This window comes from Squalius cephalus (assembly GCF_949319135.1).
Source record: "Squalius cephalus genome assembly, chromosome: 10".
Classification (NCBI taxonomy): Eukaryota; Metazoa; Chordata; class Actinopteri; order Cypriniformes; family Leuciscidae; genus Squalius; species Squalius cephalus.
The window spans coordinates 4,678,077-4,699,501 of NC_137131.1; the positions used below are offsets into that span (position 1 = coordinate 4,678,077).

General features: G+C 35.4%; 1 protein-coding gene across 2 annotated transcripts in view; it reads left to right on the plus strand.

The window, feature by feature from the left end:
- The window catches only part of rims4 (regulating synaptic membrane exocytosis 4), a 45,631-nt gene that overhangs the window by 18,791 nt on the left and 5,415 nt on the right, over positions 1-21,425 (plus strand). For both annotated transcript variants that reach the window (XM_079884213.1, XM_079884212.1), the window contains one exon: positions 14,255-14,393. In XM_079884213.1, the coding sequence (XP_079740339.1) occupies positions 14,255-14,393 (139 nt within the window). The remainder of the gene's footprint in view (positions 1-14,254; positions 14,394-21,425) is intronic.

The window sequence follows — 21,425 nt, forward strand, 5'->3', positions numbered from 1 at the left end:
CAACGACACTGACCAAGCAAATAAATATAGTTAACAATAGGATAAAAACTGACACAAAATTTCGTTTTTTTTTTTATGTACGGAAGTTTTTATGTATGCTATTAGTGGCTCAAGTCTCTGTTACTAGCTCTCAAATTATGTTTTGGAATTAGCACTGGAGGCTTGGGAATAGATGTGCAATAAACACAAGAGTGATTCGCGCTGAGGCCGCATTACCACCTCGGGCGGCTCAACCAATCAGAATTAAGGACCGGAACTATCCGTTTTATAAAGCTAAATTTTTGCAATGTATTTGCCTGTTCTTACTAAAAGTGAAAATGTGACTCTATTTTTTTATTATTTCTATTTATTTAATTTTATTGTAAGGTATTGTAGGCTTTTTGGTATTTGAATTTTGTGGTATTCTATCTAATACGCTAATAAAAAATAGACCACTATTAAATGTAATTCAATAAAAGGCACATAAGTGGCATTGAACAGGTGAGTCATTACGTGACAAATGGGTTAAGCCACAGTTATGTGGATTTCACGTTGTTGCTTTGCAGCATTTTTGCTTTCAGTGAGGGTGAAAAAAAAAACTTGCTGGAAACTTTTGTTGCATCCCATCTGGTCATGAAATGGCATCAAACTGCACATATCGTGAAGAAATCACCTAGAAAAACCTGCATAGAAAAAAAGAAGCTAAAAAGACACATTTGGGGGATTTTTCAAGGGAAAATACAAATATAAGTTCTGTGTGATCACAGACATGATTGAACTACGACTTCTGGGACACTTGTTTTGCATATAATAATTTTTGATATGGGTTATCCTACAGTTTCGTGGACTTCAAAGCATTTTTACGTTCAGTGTGGGTAAAAAAAAACCTTTTTGCATCAAACTGCACGCATCTTGAAGAAATGATCTAGAATAACCTGCCTAAGCAAAAGAAAAAAAGAACATTTGTAGAATTTTTAAAAGCAACATTCAAAATAAAGGCTAAAAAGACATTTTTGGGTATTTTTCGTGGTAAAATACAAATATATGTGCTGTGTGATCATGGAAATAATTGCGATATTACTTAATCTGGTACGTTTATTTAGCATATACAATTTTTGCTTAGTGTCCTTTCAAACTTAAACCACTCAAAGTAAAAGTTTCAATGTTCAGTCTGACCTCACCCTATCCTTTTTTCTTCATTCTGTGTTCAGATTTAATCTAACAGCCACATAAGGGGGATCAACACCTATATAACACACTCGCTCTCCAGCCACGTCGACAAGAAGGGCCCGAAGCCTTTGCGACACACATCAGACCCAACGTTGCCTCCCACCGCTTGTCTTGGCGCATTCAGACTTCATCTTTCATATCCTGTTTGCTGTTAACGCTGTTTGATGCAATGTGTACCAAAAATCCCAAAGCACAACATGTCTCGCTCCCCCCTCCACCAGCACAGGAACAAATCTCAACCGAGGAAAAGCGAAACGCTCTGAAGTCTCGAGGCTTATTAACCCTCCTACACTGACAGGTCTTGCATTGATGCTGCTGCTCAAAATAACTCGCAAACAAACACACACGCCATCAGCGAGATGTCATATGGCGGCAGGCGCACATTCTGTTGCATAAGAGAGCGTAGTGAATCAAGGACAGAGGAAAAGATAGGAGGAGGTCAGGATGATTGATACTCGCAGCATCCGTCTCCAATGTGCATGTGTGTCCGTGTTTATGAGATTTAATGGTGACATTGATTATCAGCATGTCTTTGGTTTTAAAACCAGGTGAAGGATGATGGGTGAAGATATATTTATACATTTTAAAATCCGAGTCACACATGTGCGTCAGAGAAACAAGCGCTGTTTGAACTTCTATTATTGCGGTAGCTCTGTATATTTCTATGGCATCACTGTCGAAGAGTAATTAGCTGTTGAAGTGGATTTACTTAGTGTAGAGTTAATGAAAGTTATCATGAGCATTGTAAAGTTTGAGGCGGATGTCATAACAAATGTCAGTAGACCGGGAAGATTTTAAAACGAGCGGTTCATTCATAAATCCGTAAGATCTTACCTTCATGCTGAGGGAATATAAACAGGTTGCATAAACTGCTTAGACTATTCTTACAAGTGAGTCATCAAAATATATTTTTTAAGACACTTCATAACTTTCATAACACTTCATAAAGTCAGTTACATAAAAACGTAGATTGGTCTAATTTGGTACTGAAAAGTAAGAGTGATTACCACTAACTAATTTAGTTGTTCATACTTGTTCTTATGACAGTCTTAACATAATTAATGGGCTGTTCACTGAATGTTTTCATCTATGTACACAACCGTAAAAATCCCCAAAAAACGTTTATATGTTTATAGGGATTATATGTTATTAGCGACACCGGTGGCCATTAAGTGAACTGCAGCCAGCAACGTATTGCTCTTGCTTGTACTCGTGCACACAAGAGACTGAACGTAATTCCAGACCCACGACTAAGTTCCTTTTCGTTCTTCCCTTAAAAGTAAAAAGTTGGAAATACCTTTGCAGGGATATACTGATAACGAGAATCCCTACACCGCCCATGATGCTGAGAGCGACATTTAGATGAATATGTAAATATGTGCTGCACGCTTTCCACTCAATAACAAACTAAACGAACAACAAAAATGACAGCGATGAGAAAACACCAGTTAAGAAAGCATCTGATTGTAGCGATGAGGATATGTTTGTACCAGCTCTGCAATTCCCAGGCATCATGTCGACAGATGAGGTAGGCCTATAATTAAAATGACATTGTTATGATAGTTTGATTATAAATTATATTTGAGGCTATAGATCTGGCGATGTGAGACTTATCATGGAAAATGGAAAAGAAAGAGGCTATCGGGAGCGAGCGTAATCATCACATCCTTTGGATTTCCCAGGGGTGCGTCTCAATCAGTACACAAATTCAGGCACTGGAAAGGACAGTAAGGAGCCTGGCTCACTATTCATTGGGACACTGATGGTGACATGACAACAACCTCGTACAACATAACTACTGGAACATAGTGAGCATCAAAGCTCCCTGGTTTTCACGGTGCATTGTGGGAGCCAAAGTTTCAGTGCACTGGAAGGATTTTCCGATTGAGACAGTCCTTAAAATGTCAGACTCCCTGATCAGTGCCCTGACTACTAAACTCGGGAGCTGACTGAGACGCACCCCAGGTGTTGTGCCGAATTCTGTGAACCACCGAATTATGTGACCTTAGTAGGCGATGTATTGAGCTAATCCAACCTACACCTAATCCCAATCCTAATCCTAACTCTACAATCACTACAGTGCTTACTAGGGTAGGTCACTTAATTCAGTCACACTACACCGGCAAAAACGTCTCGAGTCCTTCTCATACAAATCAGTCTACAGTCTTTCATAGACAAGTCAGGAAAGGTCTCGTTTTTGAAGTTTCGTTACAAGCTGTTCACACATTGGCAATAAAAAAAGCGATTAATACATGAAAATTCTTATATACAGCCCTTTAAATAACTGTTTTCTGTTAGATTTTAAAATGTTATTTTAACTAAAGTTGGATTTTCAGCATCCAGTCTTCACTGTGCAATGTGTTGCCAAATCTAAATCTTATAACAGACAAAAATAATAATAAATGGTTAAACAAAACAAAAAATGCATTTTTACTTGGAGTAACTTGTTTAAAACTACACACATTTTGGTGTATTATACATTTTTAAGCTCCAAAACATGTACTACTACAAATTACACAGCTTATTAAAGGTAGGGTAAGCTATTTCAGAGAGGCTAGCAATAGCGAGCTAGCTTTGAAAACATGAGATCCCACCCTCCCTTCAGAGCGTCTCCAAAGCCACGTCTCCTTCAAAACACTTGAACATGCACAGCAGAGTCTGCAAAGCGTCACGAGATGAGAGACGGTGTTAAATTACCTCATGTCTCAAAGCACATAACATAATAATGAACGTAAACAACTTACAGGTCTCTTACTTGTACCATGTGACTGCTGCAGATTTATTTCGGCATTAATGTGTTGTGTTGAAATAGAAAAGCATAAATAGAACGTTGCCATCTCGTACGGTCACAACATGGAGTGAGCGCAGCATAAACTGGTTGTTTTGGTTCAGGAGGAACTGTAAAAGCTGCTGTTTGTTTGCGGCGCTCTGTGACTGTCTGTCTTCAGCTCTGCAGAGCCTCATTGAACGCGCAGATGATGTGATGTCTGTGCTAGCAAGTGCGCGGAGGTATGGAAATACACACATTGATAGGCAGGCAGGACATCCTATCATTGCATTTGGACCGAATGCAACGATTGGACGAACATTTTTTGGCCCTGAGACGTCCACAGAAGATGTACATGTATTAATATTTAGACCACTTCTATTATTGATTGCTATCAGGATGTGAAGAGATACCAGTATAACAAAAAGTGTTTATAAAAAAAAAATCCCTACCCTATATTTTCTGGCAAATTTACTTTAGACTTGCATTGAAGGAGCCATATTTAGATTAGAAACCAGTATATTTCTGGAAGCACAGAGACTTGTGCTTGAGTTGTTTGACTTGAGCCAGTGAGCAACACTCTAGCATCCACCAAGGCATCAAAACCCACCCTAAACATCTTAGCATCAAGGTTTGCATGATAAAGAACCACTCACGTTTCTTCAGAAAATGTAAAAATGTAAAAAAAGTTTAATTTCTTACTTTTTAACAGCCTTTTGTTTATTTATTCTTTATGCAATAATATCTCAATCGGGTCTCATTCAAGTGGGTCTGGTTAAAGACAATCTGAAGTGGCATCACTTTATCAAATGTTATGCGCTTTTGAAAATGTCACGAAACAATTTTTTTTTTATGGTAGAGATTGCATGTCTGTTTCCAATGCACAAGTTCAATTATTTAGAAAATGTCAGTGTGATAAGTGTGCAGTAGTGGATTCACATCAGTCCATATGCGCTGGTGTGTGTCTGTGTAGTGGACTTAAATCAATGGCTGCTGAAGTAATGTTCGATTCCCAGCAATCATGCACAGGTGAGAAAGCAATCTGTTGTTTTTTTCCCAAGTGGAAAAGAGAAAAAAGTCAGCCAGGATGAGAAATCTATCACATGATGCCAATGTGAAGACAACAGTCTGTCCAATCAGATAATCAAATTCCCTGTTTCACACTGATGCCTATTCTGACTCATAATATAATCATCATTCATTGTTCCTGTTAAAAGCATCTCATATACGAAATATTCTTTGTTCTAATTCCTACGCATACATAAAAATCATAAATATGTAAAATGAAATGCTTTCAGCAAATAATCAGAGGCCTTTTCTATTTTCTAAGGTTTTAATAAGGTCACTACTGTAGCATTTTATCACAATGTGTTTAAAAGTTAAATTACTTTGATTACAAGCATGCAAGGTACATGCTTTAAGAATTTAATGCTGACATTTCTACAAAGGTCTAGTTTCAATCATCAGTCGACATTTTAAGATCGTACACAATATGGCTATGAAATATTTCATGCTTAAATATTAATTGTATAATTTCTGTGTGTTATTTTAGTATCATTGAGATAATGTTATAGTTTTTATTATATTTTGAATCAGTTTTGCAGAAAAAGGGTTATTATAGTTTACTAAAACTGAAACTAAAACCACAAAAAAAATGCCACTTGACATTAATTAAACTTTAACTGAAAAAAATATAAAATAAACATATTTGCGATGGCAACGTTTCTTATTTTCATTTAGTTTAACCATGTGCTAAAAATAAATAAAACTGAAATAAAAACTACCGGTATATAGACATTTTAAAAAACAAAAACTATTATAAATGACGAAAACACAACAAATGTTCTAAAACTTTAACTAAAATGAAAAAGAAAGCAGAAAATATAATCACTACACACTTAGAGCAAAAAAGAAAAGAAAAAGAATAATAATATTTTGCACTTGCACTTCATTCTCTAAATGAAAAATAAATGATGCATTATGCTTTGCAGGTAAATTGATTTGATTTTAAGGATGTAAAATTGATTCGATTTCTTCTCACACAAGCCTTGCAGCAGCACTGATTGATCTCTCTTTTGGGTGTAGCGTACAGGTGCATTTGCTCTGCACCCTTTGTGTTGGCATATGCAGTCGGAAAGCACAGCGATACACTGACGCGCGGGAGCAACAACAGATGGTTGTGCACAAATGTTCAGATTTACCTGCTGTCATGTCCTTTACTACAGCCTGGAAGTAAGAATCATGTTACGGACTTATATTTTGATCATCAATAATCATATGGTTGTGAGTGAATCTCGGAAAAACAGGTCCAGGCCACATTTCACCTCAAAAGAAAAAGAAAAAAAGAAAATTAAAGCCTATTAAGACATATTCTTGACATTATGACTATTATTCTGAATAGTAAATCTAATAAGAACCTCATACTGTAATACAGCATGTTTATGCTTAATATTCTTTATGCAAACTATAACATAAAATAATGCAAATGTAATATAAAACATAACTTATATTTCTTTCACTTTTTTTTAAGCTTGGGGTGAAATAATTATTGCGAAATAATGAAAGGTACAGAGCAGGATTATTATCGTTAACTAAAACTATTAAAAACATTTCTGTTAATTGAAATAAAATAAAACTTAAACTAAATGAAAATTAGAAATGTTGCCTTAAAATGTTAACTGGAAATAAGTAAAAACAAAAAATGAGATAAAAATAAATTAAACCTAAATAGCAATATTTAAACAACAACAAAAAAAAACCTAATAAAATGACAAAACGACATTAAACTAAAATTAACAGTAAAATAAAAATATAGAAATAAAATCTATTCTAAAATATTAATAAAACTACAATAAAAAAAAATAAAAATAAGAATGCAACGGATGCTAACAAAAAGACCAAAAATGAAAAAGAAATGAATACTCTTTTTTTGGATTGTGACATTGTAATTATTTTGTATTATTATTTACTATTATTCTGAATAGGAAATCCTGTTAGAATCTAATAACTGTGATACAGAATTTTTTGGCTAAATTTTCTTTATACAAAATATAACTTACCATATAAATAATATAGGATTTAAAACATAACTTATATTTGATCTTTTTTTTAGTTTGGGGCGATCCAGTATGTTCTTGACAGGCTTGCGTGAGATTCACCATCATAGACCAATGGATACAAAATAAAAATAATAGCATTACGTACTAGCAGGGAGTGCGTCCTTCACAATCAATTCATTTAGAATTAGAGGCAATATAATACCATAATGACAATTATATCTGCATAATGATGGAATAATGAAATAACAGGTGTGCACCCAATGTTACAAATGAAGATCATAATTGAAAATCCTAACCAAACATGCATTTGTTTTTAATACACCGCTTGGCAGAAGCGTTCAGAGAGCACATCAGTTTAAGAGGCTGTTGACTTGTGTAGTAAATCACAGCGTGGTATGTCTGTTTTGCAGCATTAAGTCTCTCTGCAGAACGAGCCTGTTTGAAGCTTCACACAATGTCGACACTCACTTGCTCAGTTATGCCGCCTACACGTTATTATGACTGAAGTATCTGAAACAGCATCCGGTGGCCTACATTCTCAATGAACATGCTGTTCTGAAAGTCAATTAAGTCTTGAGCTGTGACTTAGTGGTAGTGGTGCTCATGCAGGCAAAATGAGTTTGAGTCCGGCTTTTGTGTCACAACCTGGATCTGGTTTACCTCCTGTTATCGTTACGCTCAATTTCAAAAGCACTTTATTGTCACGGTATGGTTCTGTCAAATAATTAATACTAATGCAACACAAAACAAATGGTGGCAGAAAAAAGTCCAGAGATGCAACATATGCTCAAAAGGGCAAAAAAATTAATAATAAAAGGCTATTTTAAAATAGAATAAGGAAGTATTTTTTAAGAAATTAATACATTGACATTAAAGGCAAAGAGTTACAGTAACACTTTATTTTGATGGTCCTTTTTGAAGATTCTGTTGACAAGTAACTGCATGTCAACTAACTCTCATTAGAGTATCAGCAGACTTTCTGCTTCAAATACCTTCATTAGCACAAGTCTAACGGAATTAAATAAACTCCAATAGAATTATTATTCTGTACATACACGTCCTCAACCTAAAAACAAGTGGCACTCTTCACCACACAACGGTAACCTCCAAAACTTCAACAAACTAATTTAAAACCCAACCCAACAGAGCTTCAAATAAGACATCACATTTGCATCTTGCCCAAGAACATAAATATTAACACTTAATTTCAACATTTAATCTCCCCATCCAGTCTTGTACACTTTTTTGAGTGTATTAAAGTGCCTCTATTATGCTTTTTCAGATATTACCTTTAATGTAGAGTATAATATAGCTGTTTGTGAATGTAAAATGTCGGAAAAGTTTCAAGTTCAAAGTGCACGACAAATAGTGCACAAATAGTGCAAAGTGCACGACAACAAAAGTTGTCTCCTAAAAGAAAGAATCGATTCTGAACTGACTGAAACGAGTCGTCAGCGATTCCAGTCTCACTTCCTGTAACATAAATACGTAACAATGTAACAAACAAATTTGCATAATGCCCGCCTATGGTCTTCATTGGCTGCCCACAAACAACATCTACTTTACCCCGCCCTCAAACACTGTAGTTGTAGCTGAGACTGGAAGAGATTGGTTCATGTTGTCGACATGTCGAGAAGACGATGTTTTCAGCGCTGCGAATCCACTTTGCCTCCACTTCAAAAAGATGAGGACTCGTAGTGGAATTGATACGGAAAAATCGCAACGCCATTGTTACTGTTCGTATTACTGTGTATCAAGTGCTGAGGAAGCCTCTGGAGCTGAAATTCAGATATGGTAATGGACGTTTAGTTTCCAACACACGCTGTAAGCTGTTGACCAATCACAACAGACTGAGCCATCTGACCAATCAGAGTAGCTCTCAGAAACGAGGGTTTTAGAATCTTCGAACAAACCATTTTCAGACTCGCAATGTATATTATGAGAAAATTCAAGTATTTTCTTTTACTTTTGATGCATATAAAATAGATTAGGAACCTTTAAAAAAACTTACTTTATTTTTCAGTTCAATGCTAATCAAATAATGAAAATATATAAATTCTATAAATATAGATTGATTTAAACCATCAACATTGATAAAATACTCCAATTATAAAACACAAGACAAATGTTTTAATCTAATGTCCGCCATGAACAGACTCTTGTGTCTGGTCTGCAGTTACTGAAGCTCCAGTATGAAAAATCAAACTCATAAAATCCCAGAAATATCTCAGGTATATTAATATAACTCTCATATATTTGCTTCTGATAAATGACCTTCTGGGGTCATTTCCCCCCCTTGTATCCATTTATAGCTCAGATCACTGTCTCCTGACTCCTGAAGCTCACTTCTCTTTTAGCCTGTATGGAAAACGTCAGAGCTGAATTATGCCAGTATATGAGTAAATATTTGGCATAATTTTTGGCTAAGACGGACGCATCTGTGTATGATCCGACCCTCCACTGAGATTAAACAGATGGGCTCTCATACCAGCACATGCTTAATACTTGTGTATTTGGGGCTTTTAAAATGATTTTAACACATTCATAAATGGAGCATTAAAAAATGACTTCAGAGTAAATATTTTGAAGAAAAGGGAGCCTTTTATTCATTTTAATTTTATTCATTCCCATTTTCCATAATGCATAGATTTCCCATAATGCATCTGGAAGTTGTTTTTGTATTTTGTAATTCCAATTATTCTCAATTCTGGTTCTGTAATATAGTGAAATATTTTTGTTGACAGGGAATTGAACATAAAAACTCAAAATGAGAAACTTGTAGGGTAAAAATGTCCTAGAAATAAAATAAATAAAATTGAAATGTTAAAAAAAGGAAATAATATGAAATGCCTTTACAGTAATGTAAATGAAATAAGACGTAATTGACAGGTTTTGTGAGAATCAACCACTTCCATTAACAAATAGTTGTATAAAAAACAGTGCTTTGGACTGAAAAGCTTTGAAAGAAAGAAAGAAAGAAAGAAAGAAAGAAAGAAAGAAAGAAAGAAAGAAAGAAAGAAAGAAAGAAAGAAAGAAAGAAAGAAAGGTCTGGATATCCCTCTTTACTACAACAGTAGTAGTGTTAGATTTTGCATCTGATTAGAAAGCACAGAGGTTATAGCCTCCAACCAGGCATCTATCAACATCACTGTAGATCAATAGGCCTCTAGTGCTACTGATTTATCAAAGAGTTAATAGGTAATTAAGGCAGGCTGAGGTAACGAGAGGTAATGGCATGATCGATAGCATGGACAAACTAGAAAACTGACATGCACATTTAGATGACAGTCAATGAGTGCCTTAATGATCTTCAGCAAGCTGTGTTGAAATCAAACCGAAGTTAAGAGCATCCTATTCCTGTTCATCTGAATCTGGGAAGTGTGCAGTCCATTAGTGACACATCAACACAATGTGCTCTTAAAGAGACAGTTCACCCAAATATAAAAATTATGTCGTTAATTTTTTGCTGTGCAACAAAAGTAAACTTTCTTGATGCTCTTTTCCAGCTCCAAAACGCCATAAAAGTATCCATATATAGCACACAAGTGATGAGAACTATACTTTTATGGTGCTTTTGTGTCCTTTTTGGAGCTTGAAAGCTCTTGTTGGAAAAGAATTTCTCACGAAGAAAAAAAAAAAGGTTTAGAATGACATGAAGGTGAGTAAATGACATAAATGAACTATTCCTTTAATCAAGCAAACGATGCAACTATTTGCATTTTAACTCACATATCACTCTGCTTTAGCAGTAGGTCTTAAGTCTGATAATAGGTTTTCTATAAGCCTCTTTGTTCTTTTAATCAAATTATAAATCTAAACAACTGACAAGTGTGGGCCATAAACCACAAGCAAGATGAGATAGCAACTAAAAGGGCTTGTTAGAAAAGCCTCTTATTTATTTATTTTTTTGCAGTAAATTCATGAATGCCACTTTGATTAATGGCTGTTGGCCATACTGATGAAATGAGATACTTTATCTGTTGTTGTCGGTGAGACCTATTTGTAATTGCAAGTGTTGGTGAGAGATGTCCAGGGATCAGAAACATCACACTTAAACAAGATATAATTAATGTCCAAATTAAGTGTTTTAGAGCCAATTCATTTTTGCTCATACTGTGAAAAATCACCAAACAACGCCCTGGCGATCCACTTGGAACTCCCTAGACACCAACAAACAAATCCCTAGCAACCACATAGCAACCACCCAGAACATTCTAGAAACCACTTAACAACACCCTGGAATGCACCAAACTCCCTAGCAACCACTTAGAACTCCCTAAACACCAGCATGCAAATCCCTGAACATTCTAGAAACCACTTAACAGCTGCCCTGAAAACCACCAATCAACTCCCAGGCAGCCACATAACAGCATGTTCAAACCGATCAGAACATCCTAGCAACACCCTAGCAACACCCTGGAGGCCACACTGAAGACCCTAGGATTGTGGTGGCAATCGCATGTACAATGCACATCTAAAAATCAAGTTTTTGCCCACACACTTCCTGAAATGTGACTTTTTTTGTGAAAAGATTAAATCATTGTTTCAAGCATGTTCACTAAATAAACACTGCAAGAGAGAAAGAGAGAGTGAGAAATCCATTGAAGCACACTGCTCTTGTCTCCCATAGCAACCCTGGCATTTCTAGTGCGTTTCCTGATACACGATGTTCTGTTTTGGAAGGTTACGATGACATGCTAGTTAGCATGTGCCGAACGCACCAGAAATGCAGGATGAGACAAAAGAGGACTGTATTTTTAGGAACCGCCTAACTAGGTCATGTGCTCCACCACGGCCAGGAAAAAGCTGTGAAAATGGCTGGATTCCCATCACTACAGAGTGAGCGTGACCATGCAGATAGAACACGTTTCAATGGATAACGTGTTTTCAGTGATGACTATATATATTATATTTATATCTTACTTTCTGTTACATTATAACAGATATTTATAATGTTACAAAACATTTATATTTCTAATAAATGCTGTTCTTTTGAACTTTCTAGTCGTCAGAGAATCCTGAAAAAAGTATCACGTTTTGTTTCCTCAAAAATAGTAAGTCGCTTTGGATAAAAGTGTAAATGTAAATGTAGTAAGCAGCACAACTGTTTTCTACATTGGTAATCTCTTTTTCTTTCTAACTTGAACAGATAATCAGCATATTAGAATGATTTTTACTTTTTGATGATTTTTACAATAATACTTTTTACGTTTTTTTGATCAAATAATAAACTTCTTTCAAAAACATAAAAAAAATAGTGTACTCACCTGTTAATGTTTTTTATAACAGTAGTGTGCGTGTGTATGTATTTATGTATAAAATAAAATTTGGACATCAAACATCCTTCTTTTGAGGGATTCAACCTCAATCCCCCCCAAAAAAAAAAAAAAAATTCATACAGGTCACAGTGATTTTGCCAAGACAGATGTTCCTGGATCAACATTTTCTGTCTAAAAATTCTGTCTTAACCCTATCCATACCCCTAAACCTAACCCTACCCATATGTTTTCCCTAAAATCAATGGGAAATGATAGGTAAATAACACTGATGTAGAAACATCTAACCCTGGTTGTAAGCCTAAACCTGACGTAAACTGTAAGCTTGTTCCTCAAATCTGATTGGTTGATTGGAATGTTGTTTCAGGATCAACAAAGATGTTGTACTTGTAGCACTTGGTGAAATCAGGTTCACCATCCATAACGCTCATAAATGGGTTAGTCTACGGAAGTAAAATGGGTCATGTTTTATGTTGATGTATATGGGGAACAGGGAAAAAAACCCATTATGATATGACATCCAGCTTTGAAATTACTCTGAAAATCATTCTCTGAATAGAAATATATTCATGAGGTCATGGGCTAGTAAAGCGATCAGTCTGCGGCTGATCCCCTTCACCTTTACTAGGAAAAGTTCAGGCTTTGTGAATCTGTCCTCTAAGCTATCTGAGTTCAATAAGGCACCACTACACACTTGCATTATACAAGAAGATTATATTTTCTAAAGGATTTATTTTTATTACAACCAGTGCTCTACCTGGCAGCAATGTTATCACAACATTTCATTCGCTATGATATGGAGAGGATTTGATATAACTTGCTTTTTCCAGTGCCTTACTGCTCAGACAGAAATAGCCTACAAGAATATCAAGAATATATTAGAGCATTTTACACGCGACCTCATTCCTAAATGACAACGATTCGAAACCTTTGACAAATCCGATCACAGAGAACATTCAGATCTGAGTTGGCGCTGCCGCTGACCAGAGAGAGCAGTTATCATGTTTAGGCATGAACACCAAACAGTGTTTTCGGCCACACGGTATTGTTATTTCTGTGTTGCAAATATTCATATTATGACAGACGCACTGGGATAAAAGTTTATAGTTCAGATATAAACACTGATTTCTATGGAAGGGATCAAATACGTTGAAGTTCAAATAAAGACTGTTTTAATTACATTGTTACACCAGTAGGTGGCGACAATTGACTGCTACAAATGTATTTGTCACTGAATCATTCATTCAAGGGATTAATTCAATAACACCAATAAATCCAGTAATGGGGATTTAATTAATCAATCAATCAACAATACTATTGATCAGCATTACCAAACGTGGACGTTTTCCACTAGAAACAAACATTGATGTATTATTTTAATTTAATACTGTGAAGCAGCTTTGATACAATCTGTATTGTGAAAAGCGCTATATAAATAAACTTGACTTGACTTGACTTAATGAAACAAGTCTTTATGAGTGAGTCGTTTAATCATTCATTCAAAACGATTTTTTTTTAAAAGTACTTAAAACAAATTAATTAAATGTATTTTTTAAATGGACTACAGCAATTTACATTTTGTCAGAACCTCCAGTAAATTACATTAAATTGTTTATTTGTCTACTCTGAATCGTAGGAGAATCATGATCTCTATTTTAAACAAACAAACTTCAATTCTCAAATTATCCAGAATCATGAAGAACTGTTTGTCCTACATACATGAATGATACCTTAAATCATGCAGCTTGATGAAGAGAAAGTGTGATGAAATTCACAATTTTTACCTACTGGAACAGGCATAAAAATCCCACAAACTTACATTGAAGGAGGGACTAAAAATCAAAGAGACTTCAGCCAGTAGGCAACAAGCTAAAAATATAAAGAAAAACATCTTATGAATTAAACGTTGGTTTGGTGAAGTTACCTTTCTTTCCTTGTTTCAGACCCCGAGGGCCGCAGGTTAAAGAGCATTCAGAGGAGTACAGAGACGGGGCTGGCTGTAGAGATGCCCAGTCGGACGGTCCGGCAGGCGAGCCACGAGTCCATCGAGGACAGCATGAACAGCTACGGCTCAGAGGGAAAGTGAGTATTAGAAATCATTGTACCTTTATAGTCCCATCAGTAAGGCCCGACACACAACCAACAGCACATGTAAACTCTTAGAATAGAAAGTTCGATATAGAAACGTTTCATATACAGAACCTTTTAGGGATTTTAGTTTAAACTTTTCATTAGACTGTATTAATTAAGCAGCTCGTATACTTTATCACTAGAAAAACTTATGCAATCATTTGAGACATTTCTCCTTATATAGAACCGTTTAGTCATTAAGCATTCTTGAAAATCGAGTCAAGAACCCTAAGGTTTTCGCTGCAATGCCATAGAGGAACCATTTCTGGATCCCCAAAGAACCTTTCAGTGAACAGTTCTTAAAATAAATAAAAATTCTTAGTGTGAAGAACATTTTAATAACTTTTCCCACTTTGTGCAATGGAAAGGTTCTATGGATGTTTAAGTGGAAATCAGTTTATTAAATAATGTACACTTAACTGACTGAATCCTTTCCACTTTAAAGGTTCTTCATGGAACCATCGATGCCAATAAAGAGCCTTTATTTTTAGGGGTGTACTTATGTGCGGCGTGAAACAAGCTTTCATCCACAACAAACCAGAAATGTGTTCATTTCAACTCTTATTATACTTAGCATTATCATTAATATCGTAAAAAAAAAATAACCACATCACAATGGCTCACTTTTAAACTACAACAATTAATACTGAGGGTAAAAAACACTCACAAAGAAGATGCTTCCTCTCAAACTGAACAAATATAGAATCTGTTATTTTGCAACCGCATTCAGTTTGTTATCGGTTTGATTGGCTGATACATTTGATGGGATAAAATTAGGAAGGACTGTTGTATAAAATTGTGGAAAAGTGCAGGTGAGATGAGTAAAGAAAAACCACAAATCTACCTCTTTACTCAGCCTTTAGTTTATATTCAGCTACAGACAAAATCTTTCTTTTTTTTTTTTCCAGCTAAAAAAAACATGAGATACTATATAATACGTTTCTGTTTTATCAGTTTAACAAATCAAAATCAGAATCATTACATGTACCCTCTGGACCTAAATGCCCCTAGATTGGAATCACTGTTATACAGGAATCAAAAGTCTCACGTTCCCATTTTATTGATTTGGGATACACTGCATGTGTTATTGCATTACATTCCTCTAGAAACAGGGATGCTCATCCAATAACACAAGAAAAGCATTAAAAGTGTCTTTACTGTCAGGAGATTGTGCTTATAGCTGCTATATCAAGCAATAAATAAAACGTGTTTGAGGTATTCCCATAAGTTACATAACCAACCATATAAACCCCTTTCTCAGTAATAAACCTTTTCTCTGCTGGCTCCATTTCTGAATGAAATCCAGAATTCTGTGTAGACGTACTGTAAACTCATTTCAGATCTGGACACCGTCTGGTGTGTCACATCAAAGCCACAGGTTTTGGGTTTTGCGCGATGCAGTCTTATTTTAGCTCTGTGGAGGACAATAGCTGTTTAACTTCAGTTCCAATGTGCCAGAAAGTTTGGATACATAAATGGAGAAGATATTTGCAGGTTTGGGCTAGTTCAGACAAATATGCTTTGTTGCCTAGATGAACTACAGTTTTGTCCTTTTATTTCATTAAGCAAACTGATTATCAACCAGTACTGCACGGTAAAGAGATTTTTCAAATAAATCAAAGATTATTAGTGTACGTTTTACAAGGAAATATATTTCATTCTTTCTACTTCAAAATTTCACATTTAATTCTATGCATTACTTGCCAATTCTTTGTAATTATCGGTAATTATAAATCATTTTGAGTGTTTATAAATAAACACTATATTAAATAATTATATAAATTATATTAAAATATATATAAATTATATATAAAATAATTTTATTTTATTTTATTTTTTTCAGTGTAGGGCCAAAAAAGTAAGACATGCATGATTGTCATTGCTTTAGATAACAAAAGTTTAATTTTATTTTACTTTTCAAACAAAACATGATTAAGCAAGAGATATTTGGTTCAAAATGAAGACTAAAAAAGTATTTGGACACTTTGTGGTTGTCTAATGCTAAAGTAGATGACATGATGTTTCATGCAAAACAATCCAAAAAAAAGAACCACTCATTTATGACAAAAAACTTCTGAAATGTGCTTGTGTAGTTCACTTCAAAACAGTATGTTCAGTTACATAAAAATAGCAATATGTTGTGCTCAACCGACGGTCGATTTTGCATAAATTTCCCCTCAAACTCCATGTCCAATACCCAGAGATCTATTAGAAATTCACAAACAGACAAAAACTCCCCACTCACCTTACGCAATGCAGTTGAGCACTCTTCTTGTGCAGGTCCATCATGGGAGTAAAATCCAGCCGAATTCAGCTGGATTACTGCACAGTTTATGGAGCATGGGGATTACAGTTTTGGCTGCCACTGCTGAGGATATTTTACTATATTACATTGCATCTTATGGTTCTCATGAATACATAATGGAGTAAAACATATTTGAAATAAACACGCGCTGTCAGTCTGAGGTCTGACAAACAACAGTGATGGAAAATCATTGCGCAAGGTTGATTCGATTCAATGGTATTTTTTGATAGACTTCTGTGGAAGTTTCTGTAATATTTATTCAGTATCTAGTGTCTATTTTATGCTGTTTCCTTTAGATGTTATTTGTAACTTGCCTTTTAGGCCAGATAAAGTTGGGCTTTTTGCCCTTAAACACATGATATAAAAAGTTACATTTATAAAAACATTGACAATATTACAATTTTACAGAGCATTAATAAATGAATAAATCAGAGTTGTAGGCCTCAGGGTTCTGAAAAATAGAAAGGACAAAATTGATGCACTGCAGCCAGTCATGCATTTACTATTATTGTATTATGTATTGTATTGTGACATATTAATTTATGTGGAAGTGGATTGATGTGGATTAATGTAAACGCTGTGGGATGCGAGACAATTTTTTTTTAAGAAATTCCAACAATAAAGTGAAACAAAGTGAATTGAATTACAAAAAGTAAAAAAATAAATATAGTGTTCTATAATCTGTCTGCAGCTGTTATACAGATATAGAAGCATAGTTTCTTGTGCTTTTGTGTTATTAAAACAAAAATAGGATGCATCTAAATTAAAGACTGATGCACTTTCTCAGTTACATTTACTAAGATCAGAATATCTTGCCTGAACTCCCACTTTTATCAGTAAAGTCATCTTTTGGGGAGCAGGAAGTTTGAAAGAGGTCATATGAGTGACATTTACGTAATGGACCTGTCAAAATGCCCTAGAAAGCAGAAAGTGCTCTAATTATAACTCCAAAAGCAGAACTGCTCATGGTGCATGGACCAAAAATATGATCATATTAGATGTCCTGAATAAAATCATATTTGATACATACTGCATTTTGTCAGAAACTATCAGTGTGAATGCACAAGTGTTTTAACAAAGTTGCCACAGGTTTGACAACCATAGATATATTGTTGTATCATTTAAAAATGTTTCGCTTGAAAAGTGTGTGCTAAATGCCACTTAGGTTAGATATTTCATATGCAATGACATTCATGCATTTTTAAGCGTGACTTAAAGGTACAGTAAGCGATTTCTGAAAAACGCTGTTGAATGGGGATCGGACCAAGCACCACAACACACTTATAGCCAATCAGAAGTAGGGGGTGTGTCCACCCATGATGGAGGAGGAGAGAGCGTGAGCCAATCAGCAGTAGGGGGCGTGTCCACACATGATGTGGGAGGAGAGAGAGAGTGAAAAAGAGGGAGGTTTGAAGAAAGACTGTAGAAAGAGAGATGCTGAGAGACATTACAGAAGAGAAAAGGTCAGAGGAATATCACTGGAAAAAGAAGGGCTATGATCAGGCAAGAGCTTTAGGAATGACATTAATATTAGAAAAGCTTTCCAGTGCTGGAGAGACCCAAGCGGGTAGGCCTGAAAACGGACGCAGAGGTTGAGTTGTTTCTGCTCGGAGTGATATTGGTTTTGCTATGTTTCACAGAACCAATATATACTGTTGGGTAATGTTAGCTGTAGTAACAGGACAGTTTTAGTGCCATTGTTTTTCTGAAGCTGCTGGCGACTAACAACCAACTCTTGCTTACATATACTCTTGTGTACTGTATGTTCTTTTTTTTTTGTCCTTCTTTGTCGTTCGTTCTTCGTCTTGGCTTTATTTTTCGCTAAGCATTCATTTGCTTGGCTTCAGCTATGATAAAGGGACATCCACTCTTGCATTGCACGTTTATGCGTTTTGGGGGGCGGAGCAATGAAGGGAGGGGCGTGTTTGTTTGGGTTGATTTCAAATATCAACATTGTTTCTCAGAAATCGCTTACTGCACTTTTAAATGTCCAAATTCTTTTTGGGGCCACTGTATAATTAGCAAGGACTGTGATGTTGAGTTCTACATTCTATAAACTCTCAAAATGCAGGTAAAAAGAACCAGCTAAACTGAGAGAAATAACTGTAATTGAACAGAAGATCATCTCCATTCTCCACCACTTTCAAAGATAAGCTGTCACCTCTGCGCTCTATTTTAGATGCATAAACATTCCCTACATACTTTTCACCTTCTTCTAGTCAGCACTAACTCTTGTACATACTCATGCATGCAAGAATGGAGCATCTGTTTAAAAAGTTTGCATGCAATGAGTGCCAGAAGAACAGCGCAGAGACAGTGATATATAAAGCAATTGAAAGCAGTGCGCTGAGACGCCATGATTAACACATAACACAGACAAATGTTTATTCGAGTGACATCAAGAATGCGGCGTGTAATATGTGGAGCGGTGATAGGTGTATTTGTCACTCTCCGAAGCGTTTGTAGTAATGTATGTGTGTTTACTGATGGCTGCTGCTGACGCCAGTGCACACAGGGACCAGTGAGTAATAATGACTCTCCTTTTGCAAGATAGAATGATGAAATGTCACATGAGAGAGAGGAGAGGGGGAAAGGAATAGTTTGTCCAAAAATGAACATTCTGTCATCATTTACTCACCATCATGTTATCCCAAACCTGTATGAATGTCTTTCTTCTGTGAAACAAAAAATATGTTTTGAAGAATCTTCATGCAGCCTATTCCACACATTTCTGTCAATACTTTTGTTTCTAAAAATAATGAAACACCACAAAAAAGTAGCCAGATTTATGTGCTTTATTCCAAGTTGTTTTTAAAATCAGTTCACTTGGCTGCCATCTTTCTGCCATTTCCAATACAAGTACAGATCGTGTCTACTTGAATGGGAAAATCAAAGCTTATGTCAAGATTGTTTAAATAACACATTTTAAATCAGCAATAAAATATGACAACAATGGCATCATAGATTTGTTTCTTTAGCTTAGTTGTTTTTGAGGCTATGATGCACTTAGGTTAGTGTTAGGTTAGGTTACATTTTTTCTTTATTAGATCAAAAATACAGTAAAAACAGTAATACTGTGAAATATTATTCAAATTTGAAATAATATACATTTTTCAGGGTTCTTTGATAAATAAGTTCAAACATTATAACAGATTTTTCTGTCATTTTTTAACAATTTAACACATCCTTACAGAGTAGAAGTAAAGTACTTTTTTTTTAAATAAAATCTTACTGACCCCAAAACTCTGGAATGACAGTGTAAATCAACCAATATTTAAAACATGCTAAATTGACTTGAGACGCAGCATTGCATAAAATCTTGAGTCTTGTTTAAGTGTATTTTGTCTGCACTGGCAGATTTATAGTTGAAAAGTGTTGCTTCTCAAGTTACATTATTTGTTCATATTTTAATTGGAAAATTAGACTAATATTTTGCATTTAATATGAAATATTATTATAGTGAAAATAAGTTGAAATACTGATTCTCCAATGGTTGGTGTGGTTATATGAAGATTCTGAAGATTCTTCAAAAATTCTCAGTGTGTGTTCCAAAAGGTTCCGGTACGACATCAGGGGGAGTAAATGATGACTATTCCTTAAAGAACAGAGAGACAAGCGGATAGAAACACCAGACTAGAGACTAAATGATGAACTAGATATTGACATGGGACAAAGAGACAGGATAGAGTGAAAAATGAGCAAGAGAACGAAGAGCGGATGAAAATGGGGTCTCTTGGGATGACCAGTCTGAGTACTAGGCATTAGATTGTCTGTGCCCTCCCAAAAGCATTTTAAAAATAGACCTGTGCGGACATGGCAAGCAAAAGAGACAGAGCGCCGGAGAGAATCGAGGTCAAACCGCAGAAAGAAAATTAATTATGAATCCGTCCACATTAGTGTGGAGGATTATTGAGAACAAACACTGAGCAATGGGAATGGAGAAAGGAGGGAGAGACGGGTTTGAAAGGAGGCTTGAAGGAGAATGTGATATAATACCACCAAGGACAGCTTTTAAAAATGCATATCAATTTCTTTTTTTAATTGATATAAATACAGATGAAATGTGTGTAATTTCTTGCAGAACTACAAAAAATAATGACTATTTTCAAATAAGTTTCCTGAACATTGTTGCTGTGTCGGACAGTTTAAATAAAAAGAAAAGTGTTTTAATAGTGCCACAGTATTTTCAGGAGAATTAATCTCCAAATGGTTTGGTTTTTGTCACAACAACAACCACATCAAATTTGCCCAATTTCAACTTGTATGTGGTATTACATCTTCACACAGATTGTAAAAACACCCGATGTCAGCAGAGATGTACAGAGCAGGGTGGTTACATTGGGCTCAAATAAGCACACCTTTCTCCTCTTTGGCCCAAGTGACCTTTTTTTCTTGCAGAAGGAAAACACTTTTTTCACCACCATCTGTTTCAAAATGGATCTCTTGTTACAAAAATTGGACCTAATTAATCTCATCCATGCACAAGAGGCTACCTTCTGTTTGCTGAAAAAACATGAAAAAGCTACGATAAGCAAATATGAGCTTCTTCACTTGTGTAGATAGCTGAAATTAAGTCAATTTTAACTGAAGAGTAACAAAGAAAATAAGAGGCTTGCCAAAGGAGAAACATTTTATAAATGAGACAAGCAGGTACATGGCCATTTCTTTGATAGTATATT